Raw genomic sequence first — 22,380 nt, forward strand, 5'->3', positions numbered from 1 at the left:
CCTTCTTCCTTTCTAAACGCTCATCTGAACCTCTTTACACTTATGCTTGCCCATTTTTCCTGCTTCTAACACAGCAACTATGAGGACAAAATGTTCACTTGCTGCCTAATATCCCATCCACTAACAGGTGCTGTGATGAAGAGATATCAGTGTTATTCTGAGCTTCACAGAGTAAATGGATTTTGTTTATACTGAAACCAGACAATCACACTCGATCGCTGCGAGCCCCCAGATATCAACCAAAGAGCGTCAAGCCCCACAACCACCAAAGACTGTGGGCCCAGCTCGCTCTGCCCCTGTGACCCTCCCTACACCCTCCTCCATCTGCACCAAAAACAACTGATACCAGCTCTCAGTGATATGTTCTGGGTCCTCGCAATGTCAACAGCAACCTTATCAAATGTTTACAAAACAAGTGGGAACCAGCGTGCCTGTCTCTTTCTCTATTTCTGTTCTATTACGTGATAGAAAGTCTAAGGCCTTCTCAGGCCGTATGGCAAACCCATCTAATCTGCTGCCTGTTACTTGTCAAACTAAGATTACTGTGGGAATTTTTTTTTAATTAATACTGTTAAGTTAGCACTTTTAAACATCCGTTCACTTAAAAACAAATAATTTCTAGTCAACGACTTAATATCCACAAACAACCTAGATTTTTTGCTTCTAAATGAAACGTGGCTAGAAGACAGCAGCAGTGCAACAATCCTCAATGAAACAGCCCCTCCTAACTTTACTTTTATGAGTGTCTGCAGAGCAGTCAGGAGGGGTGGGGGGTGGGGGGTTTGCTGCTCTTTTTAAAGATGTCTATCAATGTAAGCAAGTATCATTTGGTGACTATTTGTCTCTAGAATATCTGGGCATTGTGCTAAAAGGTGCACCACGCATCCTGCTTATCATTATTTGTAGTCCTCCAAAATATTCTCCGGCCTTTATTGATGACTTTACAGAGCTGTTATCAGCAATCTCATCTGAGTATGACTGTTTTGCTATTGCTGGGGATTTTAACATTCACATTGACAATGCTGAATCCAGTACAACAAAAGATATCATGACTGTTCTTAACACTTTTGATTTGACACAACATGTTCACGGACCCACACATGATCGTGGACGCACTCTAGATTTACTTATCAGTAAGGGTCTAAACATTTCATCGATAGTTATTAAGGATGTGGCACTGTCTGATCATTTCTGTATTTTCTTTGATATATCAAGCTCTCCTGCCATTGAAACTAGATCTGTCTCTGTCAAAAAGAGATGCTTAAATGAGAACACTAGTGTGGTGTTTATGAAGGCTATATCTCTAACACCAAGCATATCTGCAGACTGTTGATTTTCTCCTTGACTCTTTTAACTCAAAAATTAAGGGTGTAATTGATGATATTGCTTCTGTGAAAGTCAGAAAAAAGAGTGGCAAACAAAAAGCACCTTGGAGAAACTCAACAGCAGTGCAATTAATGAAAAGACAATGCAGGAAATCTAAAAGCATGTGGCGAAAGACAAAACTTGTAGTCCATTATAAGATCTATAAAGTCTTCGTGCCTTCAATGTGGAACTAAAAAAAGCTAGACAGACCTTCTTTTCAAATATTATAAACAGAAACATAAACAACACGCGCACTCTTTTTGCTATTGTAGAGAGACTAACAAATCCCCCCGAGTCACATTCCGAGTGAAATGCTCTCAGAGAGCAAATGTAGTGAGTTTGCTTTCTTCTTCTCCGAAAAAATCAATAATATCAGAAATCAGGGTTCTTGCAGGTTTCAGAAAGTCAAATTTAAGACCTTTTTAAGACATTTTAAGACCATAAAGATTGAAATTTAAGACCTATACGACACATTACCAAAATTATTTAAATCAAAGAAACAATAAAAAAAGCAATAAAGCAATGACATTAGTAACCCTCCACAGCCAACAACGTGCCAAATGCCCAAAACCTTAGGCCCAAAATGAAAATAGGCTAAAACAAACTTGCCCTCAAATAGAATAGATTACAAAACAGCATATTAATAGCCTAATAGAGATTGAACAGGGGATGCACTAAGGAGATAGGATAAACTAGGGTAGGGATGAAACGGTATGGAAATTTAACATCACGATTATAGTGACCCAAATTATCACGGTTATCAATATTATCACGGTTTTGTTCAAATGAAATGAAAGTGTTCAAAAAGAACAGATGCACACACTTAAAACATTTCAACAAGTTTTATATTTGAAATTCAACAAACAACAAATAACTAAAGCAGCTCTACGCACTTTTTTAAGCTAGATTCTGTGGGATTTCCTTCCTTATAATGGCCGTCATCAATAGCAACGCATAATACATAAATAATAATAATTTGTCGTAAATATAATCTCTAATATTATCACTGTAAATATATTCCCAAGCAATATTCTCATCAGTGTTCTATCAGACACATTTAAATCTAGCATATTTTGTGTTAGAGCCCAAACAGTATCCTAGTGAAATAATGCATATCCATATTTCCATATGATTTGACAGTTTATTTTATTAAATATCAAAATGTGTGCATCATACCTGACACCTAGATGAACACTTTACAGTCTTTTTATGACTGTCATTCTCTTCAAGTGCTATTGAAGTTTGAAACGTGTATAACGTTACCAATGTTGTGTGTAACTTTACAGACGGTCCCTAAATTCGCCTGCGTTATGCCAGTCATATCAGATGCGCTGTGGTTCTGCTGTGTTTTTTTAAAACCATTTTCGCTGCTGAAATAGAACAAAAACAGTCATCCACTGTATGATGAGTGAATCTCCTGCGTACATCGCACGTTTATCTCTGCTTTGAGTGCAGATTTCAGCGTGTGAGAGCGGCGCGCGCTCTGAACAAAACTCCGCTAATCTGAACGCCTCTGATTATGAGACATTGCATTCATAAACTCAATAGAAGCACGTGTAAGTGCTTATAATGCGCAACGCGATTATAACAGATGGCTTTTGAGAAGACTATTATAAGTTCAACAGCCAGAGTGGCTAGTGTGCAGCCGAAATAACGTTACACCCGCAAATGGCGGTTGTTAATGTCAAACCCTGATTTTTATCCCTTAAATGTCACCCTAGTCTTGTCTGAATTTGTTCGTTCGCTTCACGTTATTATTTCCCAGATGTAGGTTTGGTATTGAGGTCAAAGTCCACTTGCCTTGCGTTCGTAGTTTTGAAGTGTTTTCCCTATTACAGCGACTTTCTTCTGGCATGTTTGCAGACAGGGTGACCATCTTAGATTAAGTTTCCCTCAGGACTTTTGTAAAAGCCAAAATATGACCACGCCTCAGATTTGGTCCTTTTAGAAGGCAGAACAATCCCCCGAGTGCTGTCACAGCTTTCTGCCATTTCTCCTCATTCAGAAAACAGCGGTGCGCCAGACCGACGCTGACTGGACAAGATTTACCGCGAGTTTTCACAACCGTGATAATCACACGCGGTTTTAATGATAATAAAATTTTATACGATATTACTAACCGTCACTAAATTTTATCGTGGTTTATCGTGAAACCGGTAATCGTTTCATCCCTAAACTAGGGATGCACGATTTGGGGAAGATATCTAATTGCGATTATTCTGGTTAAAATGCAAATTTTTTGTTTTGTTTTTTTTTTTACAAATGAAAAGTGTTTGCATATAACATTTTATATATTAATGTTTATATATTAACGAGACTAATAATAATGATTATATTCAATAAATATAAATATTTAACAAAATTAGAAATACTACTATTACAATAACATTTTAATTATTAAAAAATTAAAAATAGAGTATTTAAGAATAAATATAACAATATAATAATAATACTAATAAAATAACATTTATATTTTACAGAAAACTTATTTTACAAAAAAAACCTGCTGGGTTACCTGTTAATATGCAGACAGCCTATGACTAAAAATCATTAGAAAGGTCTAAAGATTTATTGTAAAAAATAAAATAAAATAAAGAAATTCTGTGCTTTTTATATGTGATATAAATTTCTTAAAGTCTATGTATTTAATATGAAATATGAGCCTCTTATGCATCCACTGTGGGGGAAAAACTGTACATTGGAGAAAAACATATGGGTTGTCATATAAATTTATTTAGAGAGAAGTATTATTTTTCATATTTGTTACCCAAACTTTCATTCATACTGGAAGCCAGAGGGCGCCCTCGAGCAGAAACTCCACATTTCCCTCAGAGAAGTAATCCTTAGCCCTAATGTGAAGCTAGCGGTGTAGGATAAACTGAAGATAGAAACGCTTTGACTGATGAAACGAAGACAATAAACACGACTGCATCAAGCTATGGTGTATTTGAGTTCTTCAAGCCTTCACTATTGTCATAATAATAAGGTATGCAGTGCTGATTGAGTGCAGACTTTATCACTGTATAGAATAATATAAAACAATGCATGTCTGCCTCATTCTGTCCAGAAAAATACAACGTTATTAAATGTAGACGTATTTTGCGGGCAGGTAATAGGCCTTTATCACACTTCCTATTTCCGGTAAGTGAAGCAGTGCACCTCTACTTCCGGTCCCATCGCGACTCAATCAAAACGCGGGTGTAGCTGCAGCGATCCCGTGCTCTAATACTAAATAATGACATCCTTACCTCAGATTTGAACATTTCCTGACACTAAAAGAATAGAGGAGAGCATGGGTGAGACTGATATGGTGGGATGTTTGTGTGTTGTAGGCCTATGCATTTCCAAACTGTGGATGTTTACGTCTCATATCGTCAGCCTGCTGAAATGTTCCCATCCAAATGTGCATTCATTTACATTTACATTTATGCATTTAGCAGACGCTTTTATCCAAAGCGACTTACAACTTGGGGGTACAATAAGCGATTGGTCGTGAAGAGTCGAGTGAGCGCAGCAAGTGCCTGAAATACTTGGTCCGTGTACATTTCTCAGTGTAGCACAGGCTAGAGTAGGGCGGGAAAGAGGAGGAAAAGAGGAAAGGAAAGTTATTTTTTTTTTTTGCATTCTGAATAATAAATAAATTTCTAACCTGCTGCAGTCCAGTGATTGTCTTCTCATTAACAGTGTTTCTCTTACTAATCATATTTCATACCTGTTGTTACATGTTTTAATTAATTTGACTGATAAACACCCTTACGAAAGTTAACCATGGTTTTATTATAGTAAGAATGTAGTAACCATGTTTTTTTTTCGTGGATTGACTACAATTTGTATTAGTTTTACTAAAAAATACCATGATAAACTACAATAACCATGTTTTATTTTATTTGTAATAAAAACCATGGTTCATTTTCTTGTAATAAATAGATGAATGAATGCGCGGTAACTGCCTTAAAGAAAGTAAACAATGTTAAGCATTTAATTAATCTTAAACAGTAATACGTTAACAGCATGAGTGAATTTTGGCATAAATGTGTGAATTACATATACTGTAGGCTACAGTGAAATGATTGTCACTGAAAAGTGACAGAACAATGACTAAAATATTAATACAAATCAATATGTTCATTCAGATCTTATTCGTCAGGTCTCACACACACTTAATCGCGGACACTATTTAGACGTGCACTGACACCGTGTGGTGAAATAATCACGTATGTTTACGACCCTCTGCTTATGTCGGATTAAAAAACGACAAGTTCAACAGAGTTTGGAAAATCCTGTACAGAGTAATGATCAGTTTATCTCTTCTCCTGTCTCGGAAAATGTCCGGATTTTTAAATCATCCTCCAGATGCTTATTTTAATGGTCGTTTGTTCAGCTAGGTGTTCACAGCACATTGAAAACATGCATAACCGGAAGAATCAGCACACTGCTTCGACGCGCACTTCCGGTATTCAATTCCTCTGTGATAAAGGCCTATTGCATTTATCACGAGATTTGTAGTTTTATCACCGAGTACGTGTACCAACACCCCACAAAGAACTACAACACACCGAACGAACGCTCTGAGGACGGCGCAGCAAAGACTCTAGAGCTCCGCTTTCGCGATTCGATACTTTTTTGCTACAGTGTAACGTTAATAACTTTCTGCAGCCAGCATTTCTGGAAATGAACGAGGATAACACTTTTTTTAAGACCTAACTAAATTAAATTTAAGACCTTGGGTGAAAATCTGGCCGTTTTTAAGACGTTTTAAGGCCTTAAATTTAAAAAATAACATTTTAGACATTTTAAGACTTTTTAAGACCCCGCGGGAACCCTGAGAAATGCGATCAGCACATCCTTGAGTTGCTCTGGGGTGAGTCAGATCAGACCACAACCTCAGAAAGTTACTATGGCTGATTTTGAAGCAATTGATGGTAAAATTTTAGAAGAAACGGTACAGCACCTTAAAACATCAACCTGCGCCCTTGACACACTCCCCACTTCTTTTTTCAAAAGTGTGTTTAACTGTTTAGAAGCAGATCTCCTAGAAGTGGTAAACGCCTCACTTCTTTCTGGGACTTTTCCAAACTCCCTTAAAACCGCAGTAGTTAAGCCTCTCCTGAAAAAGAGAAATCTGGATAACTCCATATTGAGCAACTACAGACCAATCTCAAATCTCCCCTTCATAGGCAAGATAATTGAAAAAGTTGTTTTCAGTCAGCTGAACAAATTCTTAAAGGTCCCATGGCATGAAATTTTCATTTTATGAGGTATTTCAACATTAATATGAGTTCCCCTAGCCTGAATATTGTCCCCAAGTGGATAGAAATGTTGATCGGTGTAAAATCGAGTTCTGGGTGTCTTTCTCTGCCTTTGAGAAAATGACAGGCCAGACGAGCCAATCCTGAAGTCTCCTGGTTTGACGTCCAAGCAGGAACGGTTACCCCCCTTTCCTCCGCCTAGAGAATCTCGCACGCCCATGCAAACGCTCCAGAGATCATTACTTGTGAACGAGTGAACGCTGGCAGTTTCTCAGTGTTTGGATGTACAAATGAAAACAGAAGTCTTTCTTCAGTTCCTTCTGATCTGTGATCATTGATTTCTTATGTGTAGCTAATTATTTATTATTCGTGCACACGCTGCGGCTTCTCTCTCTCCCGACAGAAAGGTGTTTTCTATCTTGTGAGTCAGTGTTTTTGTACGTCCTCGTCGCGTCTATCTGTTCTTAAATGTGCATACAGTCGTTTCTGCTCAACATCAGCAGAGTCACGTCTTTAGAGATAAACCTCACACACGCCGAAGCTCGGCCTTCAATATCCCCGACCCCCAGTACTGCATCTGGCCCACAGCGGAGGCACCAAACGCGGCGTGAGATTAAGCAGAAGGAGGGTAAGCGTGAGCGTATCTGGGCTAGGCTAGCCAGCTTTCCCCACAATAAACTGGATTACATTCGATTACTGCTGTTGTGTCTTTGTTTGCGCTGTGTAACGTTACTCAATGTGCGTCACTGACGCTTATCATATGATTGGAACATATCTAGAAATAATGCTATACTCAACACTTACTAACTCGTTCATCTCGCTGTAATGGTACATTGCATGTGTTACAAAGTTGGTAGAATAATGATGAAGACGGACTCGGCGTGACTGGGACTCGTGTTTATTCAGAACTCTCAGATAAACACAATAAACTCGCGCTGACAGACAGTGCTCTCATAACTCAGTAGTTACTATAAATAACTTTGTTAGCAATCGCTCCGTCTCCGTGATGTCCGGTTCGCGAACGAATCACTTTTGAATCGGTTCTTTTTAGTGAACCGAACCAGTTCACCAAATCGGACTGAATCGTTCTAAACGGTTCGCGTCTCGAGTCAGCGCTGATCCATAATTTACTAAAGTTACTAACTTTCTGACATGAGTGACAGTCCCTCCGACTAGAAATAAACTAATAACCTGAAGTATATGCTAGTAACTACAACAGTTCACCCTGAACTGAGACATGCTGAGAGAACTGATGAGAAGTGAACACAGGTCCATCCGTCTCTGGCAGACTCGTGCCTGCTCGTGCCTCGTTAAACCACGCCCCCTCTGCTCATTTAAAATGCAAAGATGTCAGCCAATCACAACAGTGGGCGTTTTTACTGAAGTCTCACAGCAGACACGCCTCTTGAAGCAGGGCAGTCAGCCACAGGGCAAACAGCAGTATAGAAAAAATGCCTTTTATTTCTAAATTATGACATTTTATGATGTAAAAATCATACTAACAATATAAGTACACCTCAGGAAACATTATAAAATAATAGAAAAATGCCATGCCATGGGACCTTTAAGCTCAAACGGATACTTTGACAATTTTCAATCTGGTTTCCGACCGCATCACAGCACAGAGACGGCGCTCATAAAGATAATAAATGATATTCGCCTCAATACAGATACAGGCAAAACATCAATTCTGGTACTACTCGACCTCAGTGCTGCATTCGACACTGTTGACCACAACATACTTCTTGACAGGCTAGAAAATTGGGTTGGGCTTTCTGGAATGGTCCTCAAATGGTTCAGGTCATACTTAGAAGGGAGAGGTTATTATGTGAGTATAGGTGACCATAAGTCTGAGTGGACATCCATGACATGCGGAGTCCCACAAGGGTCAATTATTGCACCACTCCTATTCAACCTGTATATGCTGCCACTGAGCCAAAAAATGAAAAATAACAAAATGGCTTACCACAGCTATGCTGACGACACCCAGATCTACTTAGCCCTATCACCTAATGACTACAGCCCCATTGACTCTCTATGTAAATGCATTGATGAAGTTAACAGTTGGATGTGCCAAAACTTTCTTCAGTTAAACAAAGACAAAACTGAAATCACTACATTTGGAAACAAAGATGAAATTCTCAAGGTGAACACATATCTTGAGGCTAAAGGTTTGAAATCAAAAAATCAAGTCAGGAATCTTGGTGTGATTTTGAAGTCAGACCTGAGTTTCAGTAGTCATGTCAAAGCAATAACTAAATCAGCTTACTATCATCTGAAAAATATTGCAAGAATTAGATGCTTTGTTTCCAGACAAGACTTCTCAAGAAACAAGAAACTCGTTAATGCTTTTATCAACAGTAGGGTGGACTATTGTAATGGTCTCCTCACCGGCCTTCCCAAAAAGACCATTAGACAGCTGCAGCTCATACAGAACGCTGCTGCCAGGATTCTGAGCAGAACCAGAAAATATGACCATATCACACCAGTCCTCAGGTCTTTATACTGGCTTCCAATTACATTTAGGATCGATTTTAAAGTGCTATTACTTGTATATAAATCACTCAATGACCTAGGACCTCAATATATTGCAGATATGCAGATCAAATACAAACCCAACAGATCACTCAGATCATCAGGATCAAGCCAGTTAGAAATACCAAGGGTTCACTCAAAGCAAGGAGAGTCTGCTTTTAGCTATTATGCCAGCCGTAGCTGGAACCAGCTTCCTGAACAAATCAGATCTCACTTTCAAATCCAGACTCAAAACACATCTGTTTAGCTGTGCGTTTACTGAATGAGCACTGTGCCACTGTACGTGCTTTGTCCGAACTGCTTGCATTTTAATTTATAGGTTTCAATTTAACCCTGTTTTTATCTTTATTTTTAATTATACACTTTATTTTTATCTTTCAATATTTTTATTTTGTTAAGGCTATCTGGGTGGAAGATGTTGAGAGACGGGGAGCAATAAATAAGTGGGGTTGATAAACCATACTGGATGACTGATTCTGTGGTAAATGCAACGTGATTGAAATTTTGTTTGCGACATCACGTGGGCGAGGAGGCCGTGCTGTGAGCTGGTTAAAACCCACAGAAGCAGGCAGCCAATATGGGGAAGTCCCAAAGTAAACCTGACTCTCCATTTTCTTCCACCACAGATAGGGGTTTTCATCTTTATTTTTTATTTCTTTTCATTCCTATTATAACTGTTTTAATTCTCTTACGAATATTTTTATTTCATTTCTGTGTAAAGCACTTTGAATTGCCACTGTGTATGAAATGTGCTATACAAATAAACTTGCCTTGCCTTGCTCACTTCACGTCATAATGTTATGCCTGATTGGTGTATGTATTTTGAGTCATTTAAAGGCCATTGTTCACTTAGGTCTGTTTTTATTACCACAAAAAAATCTGATTACTCAATTAATCACCAAAATAATCGACCAATTACTAAAACAATTGTTATCAACAGCCCTAGTTCAGACAGAGGATGAAAACAGGTGCTGCAACAATGAAAATTATAAGAAAAATAATTAGTTTTTTTAACTTGAAATGCTGTAAACATTCTAATAGACTCAGTAAACAGTTATGAACCTGCAAATGGGCATAAATGGTGCCCGTTGCATTTTAAATAATTGCTGTACTGAACCCTGAAAAAAGTACATCACATTTCCACAAAAATATTAAGCAGCAAAACTATTTTCAACATTGATAAGAAATATTTTTGAGCAGCATATCAGCCTTTAAAATTATTTGTGAAGGATCATGTGAGGACTAATGAAGACTGGAGTAATGGCGGCTGAAAGTTCAGTATTTTAAAATATATTAAAATAGAATTATTTTATTTTAAATTGTAAATTGTTATTTTAAATTGTATAATTTCACAATATTACTGGGTTTACTGTCGACCAAATAAATGCAGCCTTGATCAAACAAATCTTCCTAAACCCAAACTTTTCAACGGTAGTGTGCGTAAAACAACATTTTTAAAATCAATTAAATTGGGTATGTGTGTACCTGATTCAGCGAATAGCTCATATGGTAGGGCGAGTTTGTCTTTGGGCTCTTTCAGCAGCGCCATGGTAACACAGCAGCAAAACCTGAGAAGCTCCGTGGGACTGTGTGAACCCACACAAACACCACAGAATACTAGTGCCAGTCCAGCCCAGTCATTCTGATGCTTCAGCATCTAGACACACACATATATGTAAACCTCTCCACAAATGAATGATAATAAAAACAACACATGGTATCATAAAGAAATAACAATGGAAAAAAGAAAAAGTAACAAAACAAGAGCGAGCAAATGTAAAAGTGTAAATAAGTACAATGGAAAAGAGTGATCTTACCTCAACTCTAACAACAGCCTGGGCCAGATCTGACAGCTCAGAGGTGTGAGGGTTAGTCGCCAGAGCTCTACAAACATAAACAACGTGTGTTTCTGTGACATCATATGATGGGTTTTCGGTAATGTAACATGATAAAACTACTAACTATTAACTGTTCTACTGTGGGAGGGAGCATACCTGCATTTAACAGCAAGGAAAATGTCCATCTGCTGTCTAGGAACCTGCATCATTTGGAGATGACTCTGCATGACCTCACACTGATCCACAGTGAATACACAGCCTGCCTCAACAATCTAGACAAATAAACACACATTAAATGTAGCATTATGGCTTATCTGAAATTGTAATTGCAGCGCGCATACACACCATCACTTATCTCCATAATATTATATAATGACCTAATGCAGGGGTGCCTAATCCTGTTCTTGCAGATCTACCTTCCTGCAGACTTTAGCTCCAACCCCAATCAAACACAACTGAACCAGATCATCAGGAGCACTTGATAATTACAGACTAGTTCAGGGTTGGATCTGAACTCTGCAGATAGGTAGATCTCCAGGAACAGGACTAGGCACCCGTGATCTAATGCTATGAATGTGAGCATTACCTTTGAGGTGAGGAGAATGAGCTCAGGCACAGTGTTGATCAGACCTCTTTCCCTCACAAGTTTAAAAACAGCCAATATAATCTCAGGTGGAGGCTGACACAAGAAAATATATAAGACATAAGAAAAACAAAGTATATACTTATGCATTATATATACAGTAGGTAGTCAACCAAAATGCATATTACCAACGCTGCAAGGCCAGTGTTAAATACAACCAGGTCACGTGTGACATTTGTTAGCAAAAATCACCACCAGGTGGCGCAAAGGGACAGTTTACAACATTGCTCATTAAAGGGTTAGTTCACCCAAAAATGACAATTCTGTCATTAATTACTTACCCTCATGTCGTTCGACACCCGTAAGACCTCCGTTCATCCTCGGAACACAAATGAAGATATTTTAGCTGAAATCCGATGGCTCGGAAAGGCCTCCATTGGCACAATGCACTTTACACTCTCAAGACCTATAAAAGGTACTAAAGACGTCATTACAATCCATCTCACGACAGTGCAGGTTCTACAATAACTTTATAAAGCAGCGATAATAGTTTTTGTGCGCAAAAAAAAACTAAATAACGACTTATATAGTGATGACCGATTTCAAAACAATGCATCATGAAGCTTCGAAGCGTTATGAATCAGCGAGTCGCAGTGACGTCTTTAGTACCTTTTATAGGTCTTGGGAGTGTAAAGTGCATTGTGCCAATGGAGGCCTTTCCGAGCCATCGGATTTCAGCTAAAATATCTTCATTTGTGTTCCGAAGATGAACGGAGGTCTTACGGGTGTCGAACGACATGAGGGTAAGTAATTAATTACAGAATTTTCATTTTTGGGTGAATTAACCCTTTAAGTCTGGAATTGTGACATTTTCCTTGTAAATTAAAGGTGCCCTAGAATGAAAAATTGAATTAACCTTGGCATAGTTGAATAACAAGAGTTCAGTACATGGACATCACGTACAGTGAGTCTCAAACACCATTGCTTCCTCCTTCATATGTAAATCTTGTGCGTGAAAAATGTTTTGTCATATAAATCTACAAAATACAACCGTAGATACATATGGCAATCCCTTTTGTCAGATAGAATTATAATTTAGCTTATATTTCATCAACAACAAATAACTCAGGAGCTAACTACGATAGTTTAGATGCTTATAGCTCACTCGATCCTTCTAGCTAACGTCACCTTCTCCACCACTTAAGTTGAAACAATAGTCATTTGACAAGGCATCTAGTCAATTTGTTTAAAAAAACTTTACTGTACTGTACAAACAACATATTTACACGCTACCCAGTTCGCTATTTAGAGTTCGTGCCTCAAAGTGAAGAAGCTATCATTGTAAAATCATACGGTGACGCATTAAAATTAAATACATTTTTGCAATGCTAAAAACAAAGTTGTGACTGCTGATGTTATGTGTTAACGTGTAAAGTTGATGTTATATACCAGTTCAACATTAGAGTTGTTCCGATTCCGATACTAGTATCGGAAATATCACAGATACCACAAAAAAAATCTGGCATCGGTATTGGCGAGTACTTGAACCCATGTACCGATCCGATACCATTTTCTTAAACAAGACCTAGTTATGACCGCGAGCTTTGCCTAACCACTGCGCGGTTCTTCCTTGGTGCTCAGAATGCATTGCAAACACAGGAAGTTGTGCTGTTTTGCCACAAGGAACCCCTGTTTAGAGCAGCGAAGAAGAAATGAAAACGCGTTGGCAGTAGGCTATGTCCGTTGTTTACTGGCTGTTTAGCAGTATTTCGTCTCTGCGTGCATGCGTGACGCTCGCTGTCTTTGTAATCTCTGCCGTGTGTCACTATCAAGCGGCAATCTCCCCCAGTTTCTCTATGTCCATATTCACAGTCTATGGTCACTATATGAGGACACTAACGCATTAACTGTCACTTCATGAGAATTTACCGTTTTATTTTGGGAAAACTTTCATATAAGGAACACAGACACTGAAATATCTTCACGGCTACCCGTCAAAATAAAAGTTCGGTTTAAAACATTTTAAATTGACAGAATATATTAGGCTACTGCTGTACAGTAGATTTAGCTACGTCTCTATGTAATAATAATATGTCTCTACTACTACTAATAATGCCTAGATGGTTGCTTATTTTTCACTTGTTTTGTTTTGTATAGAGATTATTTTCTGATTAATATATATATTTTTAATATTCCTACATTTATTTGTTGCACTGTTTTTTATACAGTTATATTGTACAACTAAAATACCTTTTTCAATTTGCAGTGTTAGATTTAATAAAAAAATATAATAAAAATAAATAATATTACTGTAAAATGCATGTCAGATCATAAAAATACTGTAATAAATACAGTATTTCACTGTATGTATCTCTTGATGTTTTATTAAGGGATAAGTCTGAAACACACCATAAAATAATTCTAGCAATTCATACAGGGCTAGTAGTATTTACAGCTGTATATACAGATACAACCCAGGTATCGGATCAGTACTCGGTATCGGCCGATACCCTGAGCCCAGGTATCGGAATCGGTATCGGGAAGGAAAGGGAAAAAGGGTATCGGAACATCTCTAGTTCACATGTGGGCTGAAGTTATAGTACTGACGTTACGTTTTGCAGGTCTCACTGAAAATAAAGACTAAACTTAACACTCAGAAGCGTCCATTTCCAATCTCAAAACAATTGGTTGTTCCTCAAAATCTGCATCTTCGTCAGAAACAGTGTAGTAGCTGTGTAGTAAGCCATAAAATAAACAAAACTATAAAAACTATAAATATTTTAACAGGTCACACATTAACGTACAGTAACATGAAAGTAACCTTTTCGTTATAACTGCAATTAACATTTTGATTTATAGGTTTTAATTTACGATAAAACGCAGAAAAAAATCTTTAATAAATAAATAAATAATGCCTGATTACCTGTGGCAGTTGTTTCACAAGTTCACATTTACAAATTATTGAATAAATTAAATAAATATACGCGTATTTGATGTGCTGTCTAAGGGGATCGAGGTCTCCGAGCTCGGAATTTAGCCCAAACCCAGAGTTCTGCCCCGTGGGTGGCGGAGGGATGCAGAAAACGGTCAAGGTAACTAGGTGAGTCAGCTCTCGGCTGTGTATACATACACCTCCTTTCGCGCTGATTAGATAAACAGTTTGAACGTGCTCCTCATTTACTTTAGTCACGTTTCCACTGAAATTACCCGGAACAATTTGAACCAGGAACTTTTTTTCCAGGAACATTTTTCCCCCCAGACCTGCTACTGTCTGCGTTTCCACTGCAATCTAAAGTACCGTGAAGATTAGGCAAATTAGTCAGGTGATGTAGAACTGCGCGCGACTGCTCCTCCCAGTCAGCGACGGCCAGTAATCATTTTTGCGCGACACTGTCTGCAACAATAACAAGTATCGAGGAGATTCAAGCAGCGCTGCTTTTGCTGGCTATGTATTGGTTTACTAAAGAGGTAATTAACAAAACGGCGGAAAAGAGACGAGCACTGATACTAAAGTGTATTCTGAAAGCTCGTAAAGCTAGATTTAAAATAAGACAACGCATGTTATTATCAGCTATTACGAACATTCACCGTGAGATGGCTGAGAGTAACGCGCGCCATCGGACAGAAAGAGCCAGACTGATATTTACTGAACGCAGAACGAACCTCGCAAAATACTTTTAAAATTCTGGTTGAAATAAAATGCTGCGTGAGCTCAACCAATCAGCATTTCAGCGCCCAAGTCCCACCCCCGAAAGTTCCTGAACTTTGAAAAAGTACTACCTTGCGAGCAGGGAATTTCAGAGGAGGAATTATTTACCCGGAACTTCATTTAGACCCTGGTTCCTGCGGTCGAAACACACGGAGAACCACCCCAAAGTCCCTAGTTCCTGGGGAAAGTTCCTGCGGTGGGAAAGCTGCTTTTTTTTAACAAAATTTTTGCTTGAATTCTGCAATATCTCAAGATGCAGACATGTAAGAGTCTGACAATTAGCTGAACATAAAGTAGTTTAATTAGTTTATTTAATTACTAGATTGGTCAAGCAAATTGGAGCGTGTGATGTCATCTGTCGTTCCCCAGGTCTGTTCAACAAAATAATAGTCCTCTAGAGCAGTGGCTACCGCTTCTTAAACTGTACAGGGCAAAACCTAGATCGGGCTTTCTTCTGTGCAGCTTAACACGTTTCACAAAAAAAAATTATATCAGAAATATGAAATTAATCTGTACCCAGCCTGTTTTATTTAGATGTGTGGAGTTAAACCTATGTAGTGAAGCTGTGCTAGACAGCGAAGAGCAATGTTCAGTCAAGTGTAAATACAGCAGTCATAACATTTCTTTACAATACGCTCAGTTTTGGACAAGGGATGGTCATTGCAAATTCTGTCATGAAAATCAGCTGAGGGTGGGCACCGATGATGGTGAATTTAAATTTGACTGTAACTGTAATCATAGCCACGAGCAAGAGTGAGACAGATGAGCGAGATGATTGACAGGAGGATAGTGGAGGCAAAAGCGCAAGATAACTTTTGTTAAACATTTTTAAAAAAAATTATATCACTGTATATTATATATATATATATATATATATATATACAGTGTGTATATATATATATATATATACAGTGTGTATATATATATATATATATACAGTGTGTCATTGTAGGTGCATGTCCACTGTGAGAGACATAATCTAAAAAAAAAAATCCAGAAATCACAATGTATGATTTTTTAAAACTATTTATTTGTATGATACAGCTGCAAATAAGTATTTGAACACCTGAGAAAATCAATGTTAATATTTGGTACAGTAGCCTTTGTTTGCAATTACAGAGGTCAAACGTTTCCTGTAGTTTTTCACCAGGTTTGCACACACTGCAGGAGGGATTTTGGCCCACTCCTCCACACAGATCTTCTCTAGATCAGTAAGGTTTCTGGCCTGTCGCTGAGAAACACAGAGTTTGAGCTCCCTCCAAAGATTCTCTATTGGGTTTAGGTCTGGAGACAGGCTAGGCCACGCCAGAACCATGATATGCTTCTTACAGAGCCACTCCTTGGTTATCCTGGCTGTGTGCTTCGGGTCATTGTCATGTTGGAAGACCCAGCCTCGACCCATCTTCAATGCTCTAACTGAGGGAAGGAGGTTGTTCCCCAAAATCTCGCAATACATGGCCCCGGTCATCCTCTCCTTAATACAGTGCAGTCGCCCTGTCCCATGTGCAGAAAAACACCCCCAAAGCATGATGCTACCACCCCCATGCTTCACAGTAGGGATGGTGTTCTTGGGATGGTACTCATCATTCTTCTTCCTCCAAACACGTTTAGTGGAATTATGACCATAAAGTTCTATTTTGGTCTCATCTGACAACATGACTTTCTCCCATGACTCCTCTGGATCATCCAAATGGTCATTGGCAAACTTCAGACGGGCCTGGACATGTGCTGGTTTAAGCAGGGGAACCTTCCGTGCCATGCATGATTTCAAACCATTACGTCTTAGTGTATTACCAACAGTAACCTTGGAAACGGTGGTCCCAGCTCTTTTCAGGTCATTGACCAGCTCCTTCCGTGTAGTTCTGGGCTGATTTCTCACCTTTCTTAGGATCATTGAGACCCCACGAGGTGAGATCTTGCATGGAGCCCCAGTCCGTGGGAGATTGACAGTCATGTTTAGCTTCTTCCATTTTCTAATGATTGCTCCAACAGTGGACCTTTTTTCACCAAGCTGCTTGGCAATTTCTCCGTAGCCCTTTCCAGCCTTGTGGAGGTGTACAATTTTGTCTCTAGTGTCTTTGGACAGCTCTTTGGTCTTGGCCATGTTAGTAGTTGGATTCTTACTGATTGTATAGGGTGGACAGGTGTCTTTATGCAGCTAACGACCTCAAACAGCATCTAATTTAGGATAATAAATGGAGTGGAGGTGGACATTTTAAAGGCAGACTAACAGGTCTTTGAGGGTCAGAATTCTAGCTGATAGACAGGTGTTCAAATACTTATTTGCAGCTGTATCAAATAAATTATACAAATAAATAGTTATAAAAATACTTTATATATATATATATATATATATATATATATACACAGTGAGGAAAATAAGTATTTGAACACCCTGCTATTTTGCAAGTTCTCCCACTTAGAAATCATGTAGGGGTCTGAAATTGTCATCGTAGGTGCATGTCCACTGTGAGAGACATAATCTAAAAAAAAAAAACATCCAGAAATCACAATGTATGCTTTTTTAACTATTTATTTGTATGATACAGATGCAAATAAGTATTTGAACACCTGTCTATCAGCTAGAATTAGCTAGACACTTGAGACAAAATTGTACACCTCCACAAGGCTGGAAAGGGCTACGGGGAAATTGCCAAGCAGCTTGGTGAAAAAAGGTCCACTGTTGAAGCAATTATTAGAAAATGGAAGAAGCTAAACATGACTGTCAATGTCCCACGGACTGGGGCTCCATGCAAGATCTCACCTCGTGGGGTCTCAATGATCCTAAGAAAGGTGAGAAATCTGCCCAGAACTACACGGGAGGAGCTGGTCAATGACATGAAAAGAGCTGGGACCACCGTTTCCAAGGTTACTGTTGGTAATACACTAAAACGTCATGGTTTGAAATCATGCATGGCACGGAAGGTTCCCCTGCTTAAACCAGCACATGTCCAGGCAGGGCTCCAGACAAAAATATCAATTAAGGAGCCATTGGCTCCTATAAGGGAAAAACTTAGGCGCCAAATATTTTTTTCAAGTGCCACAAAAGAATAAACGCATTTTAATTTTTCATGTGAAATTATATGGGCGGTGCTGAATTTCATTTTTGGCTTCTTCCATTCTTTCTCATTAAGACAACAGGTTAAGTAAAAAAAAAATTGTGTTGTCTTTTTTGCCTGTGTAGAACTGAAACAACTTAAATCTATGCGCCTCGTAACATTTTAACAACACCACACACAGAGCGATTTTCGCAGTTTTCTCCACTATAGGCTTTATTAATTTATTGTCATATATATAGAGCGCTTCACAGCTGTTACACATCACATAGGCAACCCAACACTTGAGTTGTCTTGTTAAACTACTTCACTAAAACGCTCCCACATTTTACTTTACTTTATTTCCTTCCTTTTGTTAATTTGGTAAATTTGGCAAATTAGAACCTGAAGAAAAAAAGTTTTAAACATGTTGATATTTCCAATCCCTATATTGGACAATTCTTATCAGAATCATTTCTATTAAGTTTTAAGTGTATATTTTTTAGGTAAAACTGTTACATTTTCAAGCAAGATCTCATGTAGGATTTTTCCTTTGCGTTATATATACTGTCCACTAGGAGGTGCTCTAAGCATATCTTATCCTTGATTTGTTTTCCCTGAGTGACGCACGTTCGTTGCGTTTTACAGTGAAATGAGAGTTCCGTGTCTTTAATAATATCAACACATTAATTATTTATCTCTCATCCACCCGTAATTATTTACAATGTTATGATCCGCTCATCACAAACACATTCAAAAATATCCACGCACACACATACATCCGCTAAACTTCACTGCGGACAAATAAGCATGATCAAAAACATCCGTGATCTTATTTTTCCTTCAGACAACAATTTTTCCTTCAGACAACAAGTTAAGAGAGTCAACAATGCAAAGCAAGAAAGGAATTTTATTCACTATTTAAAATAGTCCGTCGGGCAGGGCGGTGATACGTTTTGCGTATTCCTGTGAAGTTAAGGCAGTAACAGAAAAGTTTAACAAGAGTAAAATATATTGAGAATAAGTATCAGTATCAATTAAAAACGAGAATTGTTATGGATTAGTTGGCGTCCACACAGCCTTCCTGCACTTTTACAAGTAGAGTAGGGTACTTGGATATTCATTCATTGACACGTCTCTGTCTCTTTCTATCTCTCTCCGGCTGGCACAGCCGTCAGTGTTGTTGCTTAATAGAGATGAGGGCTTTGAAAAAGCATGATATTTTCCGTTTTGACATCTGTTTCTGACGCGTATTTTGGCGCTCCGACTCAGCGAGGTTTTTTCCTCTGTAACTTTGCTGCGCGTCGTCTCATTTTATTATGTCAACACACAACAAGACTGGTCGCCAATGGCGATCTCAGCAAAAATATCACTCGCAAATTAATTTTTTTGGTCGCAAATGCGACCGTTTTAGTCGCAGTCTGGAGCCCTGCCAGGCCCGTATAGAAGCATATCAAGGTTCTGGCGTGGCCTAGCCAGTCTCCAGACCTAAACCCAATAGAGAATCTTTGGAGGGAGCTCAAACTCCGTGTTTCTCAGCGACAGGCCAGAAACCTGACTGATCTAGAGAAGATCTGTGTGGAGGAATGGGCCAAAATCCCTCCTGCAGTGTGTGCAAACCTGGTGAAAAACTACAGGAAACGTTTGACCTCTGTAATTGCAAACAAAGGCTACTGTACCAAATATTAACATTGATTTTATCAGGTGTTCAAATACTTATTTGCAGCTGTATCATATAAATAAATAATAAATAAATAAATATAAAAAAAATCATACATTGTGATTTCTGGATTTTTTTTTTTTAGATTATGTCTCTCACAGTGGACATGCACCTATGATGACAATTTCAGACCCCTCCATGATTTCTAAGTGGGAGAACTTGCAAAATAGCAGGGTGTTCAAATACGTATTTTCCTCACTGTATATATATATATATATATATATATATATATATATATATATATATATATATATATATATATATATATATATATATATATATATATATATATATATATATATATATATATATATATACATATACACATATACATATACACATATACATATACACATATACATACATATATACATATACATACATATATATATATACATATACATACACACACACACACACACACACACACACACACACACACACACACACACACACACACACACACACACACACACACACACACACACACACACACACACACACACACACACACACACACACACCTAAAGGATTATTAGGAACACCTGTTCCATTTCTCATTAATGCAATTATCTAATCAACCAATCACATGGCAGTTGCTTCAATGCATTTAGGGGTGTGGTCCTGGTCAAGACAATCTCCTGAACTCCAAACTGAATGTCAGAATGGGAAAGAAAGGTGATTTAAGCAATTTGGAGCGTGGCATGGTTGTTGGTGCCAGACGGTATTATGCTATCACAATCTAAAAAAATGATATATTTCACAATCTGCTCAGTTACTGGGATTTTCACGCACAACCATTTCTAGGGTTTACAAAGAATGGTGTGAAAAGGGAAAAACATCCAGTATGCGGCAGTCCTGTGGGTGAAAATGCATTGTTGATGCTAGAGGTCAGAGGAGAATGGGCCGACTGATTCAAGCTGATAGAAGAGCAACTTTGACTGAAATAACCACTCGTTACAACCGAGGTATCCAGCAAAGCATTTGTGAAGCCACAACACGCACAACCTTGAGGCGGATGGGCTACAACAGCAGAAGACCCATCGGTACCACTCATCTCCACTACAAATAGGAAAAAGAGGCTACAATTTGCACGAGCTCACCAAAATTAGACAGTTGAAGACTGGAAAAATGTTGCCTGGTCTGATGAGTCTCGATTTCTGTTGAGACATTCAGATGGTAGAGTCAGAATTTGGCGTAAACCGAATGAGAACATGGATCCATCATGCCTTGTTACCACTGTGCAGGCTGGTGGTGGTGGTGTAATGGTGTGGGGGATGTTTTCTTGGCACACTTTAGGCCCCTTAATGCCAATTGGGCATCGTTTAAAGGTCCCATGGCATGGCATTTTTCTATTATTTTATAATGTGTCCTGATGTGTACTTATATTGTTAGTATGATTTTTACATCATAAAATGTCATAATTTAGAAATAAAAGGCATTTTTTCTATACCGATGTTTGCCCTCTGGCTGAATGCTCTGTTTCAAGGGGCGTGTCTGCTGTGAGACTTCAGTAAAAACGCCCACTGTTGTGATCGGCTGACATCTTTGCATTTGAATGAGTATCAGATCTTGTAGCGGAGGGGGCGTGGTTTAACTAGGTCTACGAGGCACAAGCAGGCACGAGCCTGCAAGAGAGACGGATGGACCGGAGTTCACTTCTCATCAGTTCATCGTCTCAGTTCAGTGAACTGTTGTAGTTACTAGCATATACTTCAGGTTATTTGTTTATTTCTAGTCGGAGGGGCTGTCACTCATGTCAGAAAGTTAGTAACTCTAGTAAATTATGGATCAGAGCTGACTGGAGACGCGAACCGTTTAGAACGATTCAGTCCGATTTGGTGAACTGATTCGGTTCACTAAAAAGAACCGGTTCAAAAGAAAGATTCGTTCGCGAACCGGACATCACTAATGTACCAGAGACGGATCGATTGCTAACAAAGTTATTTATAGTAATTACTGAGTTGTGAGAGCGCTGGCAGCGCGAGTTCATTTTCTTTGTATCTGAGAGTTCTGAATAAACACGAGTCCCAGTCACACCGAGTCCGTCTTCATCATTATTCTACCAACGTTGTAACACACGCAATGTACCATTACAGCTGTCGATATGAACGAGTAAGTGTTGATTATAGCATTATATTTAGATATGTTCCTATCATATGAAAAGCGTCAGTGACGCGCATTGAGTACACAGCGCAAACAAAGACACAACAGCAGTAACCGAATGTAATCCAGTTTATTGTGGGGAAAGCTGGCTAGCCTAGCCCAGATACGCTCACGCTTACCCCCTTCTGCTTAATCTCACGCCGCGTTTGGTGCCTCCGCTGTGGGCCAGATGCAGTACTG

At 38.6% G+C, this 22,380-nt stretch overlaps 1 protein-coding gene across 1 annotated transcript in view; it reads right to left on the reverse strand.

Annotated features, from left to right (window-relative positions):
- Positions 1–11,254, reverse strand: part of topaz1 (testis and ovary specific TOPAZ 1) — a 45,733-nt gene extending 34,479 nt beyond the window's left edge. The window contains exons 1-3 of the mRNA XM_079828979.1: positions 11,144–11,254; positions 10,967–11,033; positions 10,635–10,806 (exon numbers count right to left, since the gene is read on the reverse strand). Of these exons, the coding sequence (XP_079685105.1) occupies positions 10,635–10,806; positions 10,967–11,033; positions 11,144–11,214 (310 nt within the window). The 5' untranslated portion in view covers positions 11,215–11,254. The remainder of the gene's footprint in view (positions 1–10,634; positions 10,807–10,966; positions 11,034–11,143) is intronic.
- Between the last annotated feature and the right edge of the window lie 11,126 nt (positions 11,255–22,380).

This window comes from Gobio gobio (assembly GCF_949357685.1).
Source record: "Gobio gobio genome assembly, chromosome: 11".
NCBI classification, from domain to species: Eukaryota; Metazoa; Chordata; class Actinopteri; order Cypriniformes; family Gobionidae; genus Gobio; species Gobio gobio.